The sequence below is a fragment of the Thamnophis elegans genome, chromosome 2 (genome assembly GCF_009769535.1).
Source record: "Thamnophis elegans isolate rThaEle1 chromosome 2, rThaEle1.pri, whole genome shotgun sequence".
NCBI lineage: Eukaryota > Metazoa > Chordata > Lepidosauria > Squamata > Colubridae > Thamnophis > Thamnophis elegans.
This window is the reverse complement of record NC_045542.1, coordinates 166,304,179-166,317,724: the sequence shown is the minus strand read 5'-3', so window position 1 is coordinate 166,317,724 and position 13,546 is coordinate 166,304,179. Positions and strand designations below refer to the sequence as shown.

At 42.3% G+C, this 13,546-nt stretch overlaps 1 protein-coding gene across 2 annotated transcripts; it reads left to right on the top strand.

Annotated features, from left to right (window-relative positions):
* The first annotated feature begins 387 nt into the window (after positions 1–387).
* LOC116503772 (zinc finger protein 420-like) lies at positions 388–9,622 on the top strand. 2 transcript variants are annotated; one of them, XM_032210389.1, is made up of 5 exons: positions 388–1,243; positions 2,617–2,766; positions 3,333–3,406; positions 4,617–4,743; positions 7,174–9,622. In XM_032210389.1, exons 2-5 carry the CDS (start codon positions 2,667–2,669, stop codon positions 9,495–9,497), a joined length of 2,625 nt encoding a protein of 874 aa, XP_032066280.1. In that variant the 5' UTR covers positions 388–1,243; positions 2,617–2,666; the 3' UTR covers positions 9,498–9,622. The 2 variants fall into 2 exon arrangements, with proteins under 2 accessions (XP_032066280.1, XP_032066279.1); XM_032210388.1 differs by having other exon boundaries at positions 7,171–9,622.
* The last annotated feature ends 3,924 nt before the right edge of the window (positions 9,623–13,546 follow it).

Here is a 13,546-nt window from a genome sequence, read left to right as displayed (position 1 = left end):
CCTATGACTATAACCATGTTGCTTGTATCTTTCAACTTATATTGTTTTATTTGTTTCCTAGTATGAATGGATAGCTTATTAGTAACCTGGACTATCACTAAATGTTATATCTTTTTATTCTTGATGAATGTATTTTATTCTCCTTAGGCACACTGAGAGTATATGCACTAAAGACAAATTCCTTGTGTCCAATCACACTTGGCCAATAAATAATTTCTCTTCTCTTCTCTTCTCTTCCATTGCTATTCTATGTACAGAGAACATATGCACCAAAGACAAATTCCTTGTGTGTTCAATCAACTTAGCCAATAAAGGATTCTATTCTATTCTATTCTATATTTGCTATTATCTTCTCTTCTCTATCCTATCCTATCGCCTTCTCTATTCTCTGCTCTGTTCTACACTCAACTGTGGTATGAAAAGATCGTTTTCTGAATAAAGTCCGTCTTTACCCACCCCCTTCTCAAACTCCTAACCCCTAACTCCTCCCCGATGGTCCCCTTGGGCGTCCTCTACCCATTTCCTTCCCTGCATGAAAACACGACGCGCCCGGGGACGCCCTCTTGCAAAAGCTCCCCCGCTTCCCTACTTCAGCAGGAAAGAGCCCCCCCCCCCATCCCAGAATCTCAACAGAAACCCGGACGGGGAAAAGACCGGAAGTGCCCGAGGACCTCTCTAGGACGGAGACCCCGCTCGGTGCCTTGCAAGTCCCGTCTCCCCCGTCCGCCCCCCAAACTCTGACTGGCGGAAGAAAAAAACACCTTTGACGGGGAAGAAAGCGCATGCGCGCGGGTGCAGCTGCGCGGCTGGTTTTGGGCTGGGCTGAGAGGAAGGCGGTGCGCGGATCCACCCCTCCGCGCCTCGCTTGGGGATCGGAACTCGGGCGGGTGCAGGGCAAGCAAAGTCCCTGTTTGACTGCCCGGGGAGGCTCTTGGCTGCAGCCCGGACAGCTCCCTCCGGAGGGTCTAGAAGGTCTGGTCTCTTTGCCCCGATCAGCGCCAGAGCTTGCTGTGGCTTGCTTGGGGCTTGTCTCCTGGGTCGGGAGGCTAGTCTTCAAGAGTCGGTCCGAAGGAAGCTTAGCTCCGGAGAGCCCCGCGGCTAGTCACCCGCCCCCGCCGCCCTCAAATCATCTCGTACTCGGACCCATCCCGGAATGGTTTAATCTTTGCCTTTGATGAGACGCTTCCAAACGGCGGCGGCTTCTGAAGAAGCGTCTTTGGGGGAAAAGCCTCGGGAATACAAGGTGGGTCTCCCTCTCTCCCTCCCTCCCTCCCTCCCCGCCCCTCTCTCTGTGTGTTACGGTTTTATGTGTGTTCCCCACCCTTGGGAATCGAATGGGAATTGAATAGGGAATGGAATGGAAAGGAATTGAAATGGAAGAATAAGAGTAGAATAGAATAGGATAAGAAAGAATAGAATAGAATAGAATAGAAGAATAGGATTAGGAATAGGAATAGGAATAGAAGAATAAGAATAGAGTAGGACAGGACAGGACAACAGAACAATAGGAATAGAATGGAAGAAGCATAGCATAGTGTAGCATAGCATAGCATAGCATAGCAGAATAGAAGAATAGGAATAATAGAATAGAACAGGACAACAGAATAATAGGAATAGGACTGGAATGGAAGAAGGATAGGATAGGAATAGGACAGAACAGAACATAGGAATAGGAATGGAAGAATAAGAGTAGAGTAGAGTAGAATAGAATATGATAAAAAAGAATAGAATAGAATAGAAGAATAGGAATAGGAATGGAAGAATAAGAATAGAGTAGAACAGGACAGGACAGACAGGACAATAGAACAATAGAAATAGGAATGGAATGGAAGAAGCATAGCGTGGCATAACATAGCATAGCATAGCAGAATAGAATAATAGGAATAAAAGAATAGAGTAGAACAGAACAGGATAGGACAACAGAACAATAGGCATAGGACTGGAATGGAAGAAGGATAGGATAGGACAGGATAAGAATAGGAATAGAGCAGAACATAGGAATAGGAATGGAAGAATAAGAAAAGAAAAGAACAGAGAACAGAACACATTAGATTAGATTAGATTCTTTATTGGCCAAGTGTGATTGGACCCAAGCAATCTGTCTTCAGGATAGAAGCTCTCACTCCACATACAAGGAACAAGTGATACATCATGATCATAATTATAAAACAATCATCATAAATCACAACGGTCTTGTTGTATCTGATAGTCATAGGATACTAAATAAAAGCAAATCATAATTGGATACTAAATAAAAGCAGTCAACATAAATCTTAAGGTACAAAGCATAAAGTGATAGTCATAAAATGCTAAAATAATAGGCAATAGGAAAGATGAGAAACAGAATAGTAATATGACTTTAGATAGTGTTGTGGGAATTAGTTGTGTAGCAGAGGGGTTGGGGAAACTGTCCTTGTGTCTAGTTGTTATGGCATGCAATTCTCTATAGGGTCATCTTAAGGGAAGAAGTTGAAACAGTTTATGTCCAGTATGTGAAGGGTCTGTAGATATTTTCACAAATCACTACATGCACTGCACTGATCCCCAATGGAGGCAGGCTGAAGTATGGAAGCATTAATAAGAACAATAATCATTTATTCCATTTATATACTGCAGAATTCGCAGAAACACTGGTGCTGTTTTGGGTCTGGAAGCCCTTGGGCTAAATGGCTGCTGAACGGCTCGGAGGAAAGGGGGCTGATCCCTCCTTAGAGATGCTGTTTGGGGGAATCCCTCAGGAAGATCCATCTCAGAAGAGACCATCAGGTAAAAGCCCTTTAGACTAGCAATTCACAATCCTTTCCAGCTCCTCTCTTAGCAGTTTACAGCCTCTTGCCCCCAACAATCTGGGTCCTTATTTTACCGTCCTTGGAAGGATGGAAGGCTGAGTCAACCTTGAGCTGGTTGGGATCTCAGGATCGAACTTCTGACTGTGGGCAGAGTTAGCTTGCAATACCACATTCTAACCACTGCGTCACCACTGATCCAAGCCTTTTTAGCCTCTGACTTGACTTTGCCCAAGTTCCTTCCATTTGCGAATTCCTTTTCATTTTTTAAATTTACTCTGGTTATAACATCACTCAAGAATGTCTTGTTACAGCGTTCAGTTAAAAAGGAATTGGGCTTTCTGCTGGGCCAGTAGTTCTCAACCTGTGGTTTGTGGATCCCTGGGGGGCTATGATGACATCAGATGGGCTGTTCTTTGCTCACAAGGCACTCATACCTCTCACTCACCCAGTCAGCAGACACAAAGGATGGATTTCTGAATGTGAAAGAATAGAGGAGGAGTGTTTTTATAACAAGTAGCTCCTCTGTTTTTTTCTTACTCTCAGAGACCAGAGCAACATCAATGGTATCTTCTGGAACATCAGTTGTCCGTGTTGGAGCACTTGTTTTTCCAAGGAAGGTAGGAAGATCTTTCCCTCCTCAAACTGCTACTGTCCGGCCCTATCCAAAATGCTCCAACCCTGTCCAAAATGGGAGAGGGGCTGTTTTGTAAGCAGCTTCCTGATACTTTGATAGGAAGTCACACAGTGCTACAAGTGATTCGAGAGGAACCATCTTACAATCCAAAGTCACCTTCTTCTCCCTTGGACGTTGAATGGAATGTACTTGGTAATGTAATTAGGGTTTGAACTCTGCAATGCATGAACATGCAATATTATTGATAAGCAGTCTTTTGAAAAAAAAATCACAGGTTAAGAATTATCTAAGTAACATTTGCACACAGATATAGATATGAAAATTAGAAAGAAATTAGGATGATAAGTTGAGTGAGGCTGGCTTATTGTATTAAAATTCTTAATTGACTGTAGTTTAATATAATCTCCTTAAGAGGAAGCACTTAAGGTTCCCCTTAAGTTTAAAGGTAAAGGTTCCCCTCGCACATATATGCTAGTCAATTCCGACTCTAGGGGGCAGTGCTCATCTCCGTTTCTAAGCTGAACAGCCAGCACTGTCTGAAGACATCTCCGTGGTAATGTGGCCGGCATGACTAAACGCCGAAGGCACACAAAACATTGTTACCTTCCCACCAAAGGTGGTTCCTATTTTTCTACTTGCATTTTTTATTTGCTTTCGAGTTGCTAGGTTGGCAGAAGCTGGGACAAGTAACGGGAGCTCACTCTGTTACTCTAGGGATTCGAACTGCTGAACTGTCGGCCTTTCCAATCGACAAGCTCAGCGTCTTAGCCACTGAGCCACCGTGTCCCCTCTTTAAGTTTATACTATGTAGCTAATATCTACAATATATCTACTCTTGTTCTAGTCATCCTTCCTTCAATTAGGCTTTGATTTTTAAAAATGCAACAAGATCCATTTTTATTCTCAAGAAATCCTATAAAAAGTATATTTAATTTTATTCTTAGCCTCCCCAGTAATGAAGTGATTTGTTCATGTTTCACCCGTGCCCTTGGATGTTAATAGAAGGGTGTACAACAAGTTACATTGCTACTGGATTGTTCCCCAGGTATATTTTCAATCAGAGGCTCAGAACTCAGGGCTATTGCTTATCTATTCTAGTTGGGAATCAGGTTTGTTCTTTTAAGAAAAACAGTATACATTATTCAACCATTTCTTAAAAGGAATATTTGTAGAGTGTGTGGTTTCCATTTCAGAATTCCGTTTCCTTTGAGGATGTAGCTGTGTTTTTCTCTGTCGAGGAGTGGACCCTGCTGGATTGTGAGCAAAAGACTTTGTACCAAGAAGTCATGCTGGAAAATGCAAAGAACGTGGCCTCCCTAAGTAAGGAACTCATGTTTCTCTAGCCTTAAATTGTGGTGGAAAGTATTTTCTAGCTAGCCAGACAGCTGATTTCTTTCTTGGAAAATGCTGGCCTCTTCTTTTTTACAGTGGAAGAGAGTGTCCTCACCTGCACTTCCACTTCTATTTAGTCTGTTAAGAAGGGCTAAAACTACCGGTGAGGCTAGCAAAGATGTTCCAAAACATGTCTGCCAAATGTTGGAAATGGGCATATATTATCATATGTGGTGGATATGTTCAAAAGCAAAACTTTTTTGGATGAAAATGTATACATGGTTAGAAAAAATGTTAAAAGTAACATATAGATTATAAGGCAGAAATATTTTTGTTAGGCATACTACCGGAAAAGTATGATAAAGGGACTGTACACTTATCGTATTTTTCAGAGTATAAGACGCACCTTTTCCCCCCAAAAAAGAGGCTAAAACTCTGGGTGTGTCTTTGAATACGGCATTTTTTTGCCTCCCGAAAGCCTGCCCCCTTCACGAAAATGGCCGTGCATAGCTGGTAGGAAGCTTTCAGAGTGCTCCTGGAGGCTGGGGAGAGCAGAAATGAGCGAAAAATGGGCCATTTTTTGCTCGTTTTTGACTCCCACACCCACCCCTCAGCAGTATTCTATTCATGCCTTTTTATTTTAAAAAAATGGGCCCGTTTTTACGAAAAATGGGCTGTTTTGGGGAGGTTTGCAGAGTGCAAAAACTTTTTTTTTAATTTGCCTCTTTAAAACGTTGGTGCGTCTTATGCTCTGGTACGTCTTATACTCCGAAAAATATGATAATACTGCATGTCTTGACAGCAGCAAGAATTGCATTTGCACAGCACTGGAAAAATGAGGAAATACTTACAGAAAAACTCAGATTGTTCAGCAATGAATAGGTTGACTTTAAAGATAAAGGATAAAGAAGATACGGAATATTTTTTAACATGGAATTTGCTTTATCAATGGCTTGATAATAGAGATTAGAAATTGGATAACTATTACTATGTGTAAGCAAAGCGACCCAGACAATACACTGCTCACAAAGCACTTATGAACATAAAAGAAAAATGTATAAATATATATAAAAGAAGGGCTAAAATCTTCATCCTGTCTCCAGATATGGGAGAGGATCCTCCATGCAGTTTCCCATCCCAGCCAGTTTCCAGTCCTGTCTGTCACACTTTTTAGATAGCCTTCCTCTTTGTATTTTTCTGTCTAATGATGGCACATGGAAGCCCTAATAATGGTTGTTCTCAACTTACAACTACAATTGCGCCCCAAATTTCTGTTGTTCAGCGAGACATTTATTAAGCGAATTTTGCCTTGTTTTATGACCTTCCTTGTTGCAGTTGTTAAGCGAACCACTTCAATTGTTAAGTTAGTGACACAGTTGTTAAGTGGATCTGGCTTCCCCGTTGACTTAGCTTATGAGACAGTCACAAAAGGGGATCACATGACCCTGGGATGCCGCAACTGTCATAAATATGAACCAGTTACCAAGTATCCGAATTTTGATGGTTGTACAATGGTTGTAAGTGTAAAAAATGGTCATAAGTTACTTTTTAATGCCGTTTTAACTTTGAATGGTCACTAAATGAACTGTTGTAAGTCTAGGACTATCTTGGCTCCCACAGAGTGTATCCCAAGAGTGTAACATATAGAGAATTGGGCTGTCCAACATATAGAGTACTTAGGTGGGCCAAATTTTCCAGAGATGGGGGCCTTCCACCCACATGACTCTCCCTCCCATTTTCTCCAAGGCTTCCTTTTGTAAGTTCTGCCAGCAAATGCAGGGACAACTAAGGATGAATGAACATACCCAGATTGAGAACCAGTTTTCAAGGCAGAGCTCCCTCACGTTGAAGCTCAGTTCTCAAGATCCAAGTCCATTATCACTTCCCTTTTCTCAGTTTGAAATTAAACCAGTAGGTTCTCCATCATTAAGCCCGTTGCTGAATAGAGACAGCTTTTGAAACTACCCCTTGTTTCCTTCTCCTTTGGAACTGAATCAGAAGGAGTAGTAGGGCTGATATTGCTCAGGGATAGGGTAGGTAGGATTCAGTTCTGCATTCTGCATCATGGAGGACAAGAAGGGATCCTGTGGCAGATCTTACATCAACCCAATACCAAGCACAGTCCCATGTTATGACAGAAGCAGGTAGAGCACGGGTGTCAAACTCGCGATGTCATGTGATGTACCATAACTTTCCTCCATTGCCAAAACGGGGGTGGGTGTCACCAGCTTATCATGCATTCAGCCTGTGGACCGTGAGTTTGACAATCCTGAGATAGAGGATTCACAAAAAAGAGCTAAAAGGAAGAAGAGTTGGAGGGAAGATTTGATAGTTTTCAAATAAGGGCTTGCAACAATGACGCTTGAGCTCATTTGCACCTCATTTTGTGTCATTTTTTCTTTTTTTCTCTTGAAGCAGGTGATGGATGGGAGATGGAGAATTCCGGCCAAGCAGCAGTAGCACCTTTGCCAAAAGACAAAAAGGAAGTTGTGGAAAAGTTTTCCGGAAAGCCAAGTCCTGTGGAAAAAGAGTTAAAGGGGGAGCCAGGGAAATGCTCTACTTTACCATGTGCAGATAACAATGTCTCCTTAGTCAAAGATGTTCATCCAAAAAGAGACGCGTGTCCAAGGTGTGGAAAAGTAGCCACAGATGTATCAGGATTATGCAATTTTTGCAGAAGCCACATCGTAGAGAAACAGAATGAAAGCGGAAAACGTTCCAGAAGGACCTTTCTCCTTACTTTATGTCAGAGAATACAAGGAGAAAAACCATACAAATGTCTGGTGTGTGGAAAATGCTTCAAAGATTTAAGTCATTTTACTTCTCATTATAGGGTCCACACTGGAGAAAGACCATACAAATGCACAGTGTGTGGAAAATGCTTCAAAAATCCAAGTCATCTTATTTGCCATACTAGAATCCACACAGGAGAGAAACCTTATAAATGCACCGAGTGTGGCAAATGCTTTACCGAGTCTCGTTCCCTCACTTGCCATAAAAGAATCCACACGGGGGAGAAACCGTATGAATGTAAAGAATGCGGAAAGAGTTTCAATCAAAAACATAGTTATACCGTGCATAACCGTATCCACACCGGGGAAAAACCCTACATGTGCATGGAGTGTGGAAAATGCTTCGCCGAATCAAGTTCCCTCACTTGCCATAAAAGAATCCACACTGGGGAAAAGCCATATAAATGCACAGAGTGTGGGAAATGCTTCAGTGAATCAGGTTCCCTCGCATCTCATAAAACAATCCACACAGGGATGAAACCATATGAATGTCAGGAGTGTGGGAAGACCTTCAGAGCTTCGGTGTTACTTGCTTCCCATATAAGAATCCACACTGGGGAGAAACCATATAAATGCACAGACTGTACCAAGAGCTTCCGTTCTGCAAAACACCTTAGTTTCCATAAAAGAAAGCACACAGGGGAGAAACCGTATAAATGCCAGGAGTGTGGAAAATGCTTCACTGAATCAGGTTCCCTGACTTACCACAAACGGATTCACACTGGGGAAAAGCCCTATAAATGTATGGAGTGTGGAAAGAGCTTCAGAGCTTCAAGTTTTCTTACCTCCCATAAAAGGATCCACACTGGGGAGAAACCATATAAATGCAAGAACTGTGCGATGAGCTTCAGTCAAAATTATCAGTATGCTATACACAACAGAATCCACACTGAAGAGAAACCATATAAATGCACAGAGTGCGGAAAGGGCTTTCACAAGAACAGTCACCTTACATACCACAAAAGGATCCACACGGGGGAGAAACCGTACAAATGCAAAGAATGTGGAAAGAGTTTCATCCAGAAATATCAATACACTGAACATAACAGAATTCATACTGGGGAGAAACCATATAAATGCACGGAGTGTGGAAAGAGTTTTAGAGCTTCCAGTTTTCTTGCTTCCCATAAAAAGTTCCACGCTGAAGAAAAACCATATAAATGCGTGGAGTGCGGAAAGCCCTTCACTAATTCGGGGTCCCTTGCTATCCATAGGAGGATCCACACTGGGGAAAAACCATATGAATGCAAAGAATGTGGAAAGAGTTTTAGTCAAAAACATCATTACACTAGACATAGCAGAATCCACACTGGGGAGAAACCGTATAAGTGCACTCAGTGTGGGAAATGCTTCACTGAGTCACGTTCCCTTACTTGCCATCAAAGGATTCACACTGGGGAGAAACCATATGAATGCGCCGATTGTGGTCGACGGTTTACTGAGTCCCGTTCTCTCACTTCTCATAAAAGGATCCATACTGGGGAAAAACCCTATAAATGCCTGGAGTGTGGAAAGAGCTTTAGAGCTTCAAGTTCTCTCACCTCCCATAAAAGGATCCACACTGGGGAAAAGCCCTATAAATGCAAGAACTGTTCAAAGAGCTTCAGACAAAAATATAATTATACTATACATAATAGAATCCACACTGGTGAGAAACCTTATAAATGCATGGAGTGTGGAAAGAGCTTCCATTCTCAAAAACTTCTCCCTTCCCATAAACGGATCCATACAAGGGAGAAAACATATCAGGGCAAGAAAAGCTTCAGTCAAAAACATCATTATACTGAACATAACACAATCCGCACCGGGGAGAAACCATATCAATGCACGGAGTGTGGAAAATGTTTCACTGAGTCGGTATCTCTCACTTCCCATCAAAAGATCCACAAGCATGAAAAATCATATAATTATATGGGGAATGGCATTTACTCAACATCGATGCCTGTATGAGCATTAAAAAAGCCTTTCAAGAGAAACTCATAAAAACAGACTGGAACTGCATAAATGGATTGTGCGTCAAAGTTTTTGCAGACTACAGCCTTCTGGTTTTTTTTTACCATAATGAAATGCCAGAGTGGAACGTAAGGAATGACAATTCTAAAAAGAATGGAGAAGAATAAGTACAACTGATTACTTCAGCAACATCCTTAGGTAAAGGTTCCCCTCGCACATATGTGCTAGTCATTCCCAACTCTAGGGGGTCAGTGCTCATCTCCATTTCAAAATCAAAGAGCCAGCACTGTCCGAAGACATCTCCATGGTCATGTGGCTGGCATGACTAAACGCCGTAGGTGCACGGAGCGCTGTTACTTTCCCACCAAAGGTGGTTCCTACTTTCCCATTTGCATTTTTACACTGCTAGGTTGGCAGAAGCTGGGACAAGTAATGGGAGCTCACTTCGTTACGTGGTGCTATGGATTCAAACCACTGAACTGCTGATTTTTCTGATCGACAGGCTCAGCACCTTAGTCACTGAGCCACCACATCCCACATGGCACTGTCCTTAGACAGCCCTAAATCTAGTCTTTTTTGGAAGATCCACTTTGATCACTGTTTGTATCTCTCAATTTATTACCATTAGAAGCGCCTGGCGGAATGACAGTAGAGCAACTCTGGAGCTCGCTCTCTTTGCAGCTAAAACCTTAGTTTGTATCTCTCTTGTTATTCCACTGATTGATCCGACTGTTAATTGCGAGGACTGGCAACACTTTTTGTGGTCTATTTACCATATTTTTCAGAGTATAAGACACACCCTTTTCCCTCAAAAAAGAGACTGAAAATCTGGGTATGTCTTGTATACTGAATACAGCATTTTTTGCCTCCCGAAACCCCGCCCCTTCACCAAAATGGCCGTGCAGGGCATAGATAGCCTCTAGGAAGATTTTAGAGACCTCCTGGAGGGTGGGGAGGGCAGAAATGAGCAAAAAATGGCTCATTTTTTCCTCAATTTTAAGCCCCCCCCAGCCCCCAGAAGCAGTTTCCTAAAGGCTATCCATGCCTTTTTAAAATGAAAAATGGGCCCATTTTTTTGCTCGTTTTGCCCCCCCCCCAGCACTCAGCAAGCTCCCTAAAGGCTATTCATGCTTTTTGGTGGGGGAAACCGGGCCCGTTTTCACAAAAAACGGGCCGTTTTTGGGAGGCTTGCAGAGTGCAAAACCTTTTTTTTTTTAAATTTTCCTCTTCAAAACGTTGCTGCGTCTTATACTCTGGTGCATCTTATACTCTGAAAAATACGGTACTCTTCTGGTTTCCTCAGCGTAATGGGATAAAAACACCAACCTGGTTCTAAGGCACAGATGGAGACAATCTCGACTTTGTCATGATAATTTCTTGAATAAAAATGTATCTTTTGGTTTTCTCTCTCTCACTTAGTCTGAAGAATTGTTTTATAAAGTGGGAGTGTTCTAACTTCATTCTTTCTCCATTAAGTGCACTTTTCATACATGCAATGGGGCAGGACAGGAATCCTGGCAGTGTTCCAGAATCACAAAGTGGAAGATAAAAGGTTTTCTTTGCTAGTTCCCAAATAATATTCTCTAACTAAGTATAGAGCTGTGATTGAATGTAGAGTTTGTGCTGAATTCCAGTCCTAGAACTTCTTAGGAATAAACCCTATGCAATGCAGAAATTCTTTGATTTAGAGGGAAGTTTGAACTATTGATTGATCCAATGTAATTTTCTGAATTAGAAGAGAAAGCATCTCAGTCATGAAAAATGGCTGATTATTTGAGTTCAACTGGCTATAGGTGCCAAGACAAACCCTTTCTTTAAAAGGGACGTTAAGGTGAATATCCCGTTCTGTTTTTCCCCAGAACCACCACTCTGAAATATGTTGGCTGAGAGAAGATATTTTGGCTGAGAGAATGATGGGCTCAAAGTCACTCATCTGGTTTTGATGCCCAAGGGACACTAGAATTCATGGCCTCCTAGTTTCTAGTCCAACACCTTAACTACTTATGTCCATGATTATTAAAAGCTCTTTCCAAATGATGATGCAAACCAGAAAAACATGGATCGCAAAACTTCATCCAACCAAATCAGCCAGCTAAGCATTTGCCAACCCTTCCTTGTCTCTGTTTCTGCCCTCTTCCTCTCCAGTTTTATTTCCTTCCTTGGGTGCAGTGATTCCTTTTCTATTTATATTGGTTGTTTCTTCTTAAAGACAGTTCACTGGTCCACAGACTCATTTTTTCTCTATATAAATTAAAGATTCCCTGGCATGCTCTTTGCCTTCAGCATCTAAGGGCATCAACCCTATTTTCCTGCCCTCCCCTTTCCAGGGTCTCTCAAGCACCCAGATTGTTGGGGACATGCTGACATTGTAACTGTGAGACAGTACTGTAAAGCTCTATGGAGTGGCATATAAGTCTGCTATTGCTATTAGCAGGCAGGTTCTATGCATGGGGTGTTCTTTTGTAATTAAACCAAAAATGCAAGGGAAGAACACATTCCTTGTGGAGGTGACTCACCAGGAAGTTGAAGAGAAGGCTAGTCAAAGCCAGTCATCTACAGCAGGGGTCCCCAAGTCCTGGTCCACAGACTGCTACCAGTCCGTGGCCTGTTGAGAACAGCCACGCAAGCAGCAGGTGAGTGAGCAAACCTTTATCTGAACATGTATGTGAGCTGGATTCTACTTGTAGAGCCATTCTCCCCTCTTGCCCTGCCCCTGCCCCCATCTCTGGAGGACAATTTTTATTCTGGAACCAGAAAAGTTGGGGATCACTGAGCTACTTCACCCACATCTCAGATTCATTGGCATCAGTTGCCAGCTGCTCTTTCTCTTAGAAATTGGGGTGGGGTTTTTTCACATTCAACTGGGATCCATCTTTTTGGAAATCCATCATTCTGGGTCTAGAACTCCAGAAAGATGTAGAGCTGGTTTCACTTCTATGTGAGGAGAGTGAGGTCAGCTTTCATAGTTCAGGAGTATCATTCAGTGTCACATTTCATCTTTTAATACTAAACTGAAATTCCAAATGTAAAAATAACCTACAGTTTTGATAATTATTTGAAGAACCGTGTCATCTGACTATCCTCGCTTTCTTTGACGCTCACAAGCAACTGCCATAACTAGGGAGATGGGGGCATTTGGGAGGGAAAGTATGCTGGGGGTATGAAAGAATGTTGTGGGAATTTAGGGAGTATGGACACTAACAGGAATTAGAGGTGCGAAACTGAGCCATCTTCCTGTCTTCAAGGACGCCAGCCCCGGGAAAGTAATTTACAGCAGTGCCTGAGGCACTGGGTTCCCAAAACATAGGAACAGAACCTGATTGAACTACTCTCACAGGGGGAGGTTTTTGGACATTGGGAATTGCTTTTGTCGGAAGAAATATCCATCTCATTCAGTTCCAAGCTGTGAGAAAGAAGCTGGAAACAACATGGAGGCTGATTGGAAAGATGGTTTATTGATGAATCAGAACCACCACTCATATGTGATTTTGGGCAGCTGACAAAATGGAGTTGACAGCGGGTTGGTTTTTGTACCTTCTTTGGGCTTTGTATTTGAGCTTCCTGTTTCTGTACAAGAACATGTCCTTTAATATTCTATTAGCTGTTGTCAGATTCCTATGGTGGTCATGTAGAGGTTATGTAGTGGTCATAGCTGGCTCTATAGGCAAAAGAGGAAATGCAAATCCTAGGTGTTTGTCTGAGCTAGTTTTGGCAACCTTTTGTTTGTTGCTTATCTGAGTTTCTGTCTTGACCCAGTCTTTCTGAATGGATTACCAAATCTGCATTTCTAAAGGCTGGCCGCCTCAATTTCTATTTGGGAGCAGGGTTTTTGTCTTTAAGAGCATGTTTCTCCATTTCTCTTTTAGGCAAATACAATATTCTGCCTTTTTAATATTTTCCAAAATATTTCATTCTTCGGCCGGGGGGTGGGGGCTTCCCACACTTTCAATATATGATTTTTGTGCAGTTTTTTTTTCCAGAGCTGGCCTTGCTACCGCTGTACTCAGCACCTCTAGTAAAAGTACCTTTTCTCTTAACACCTATGG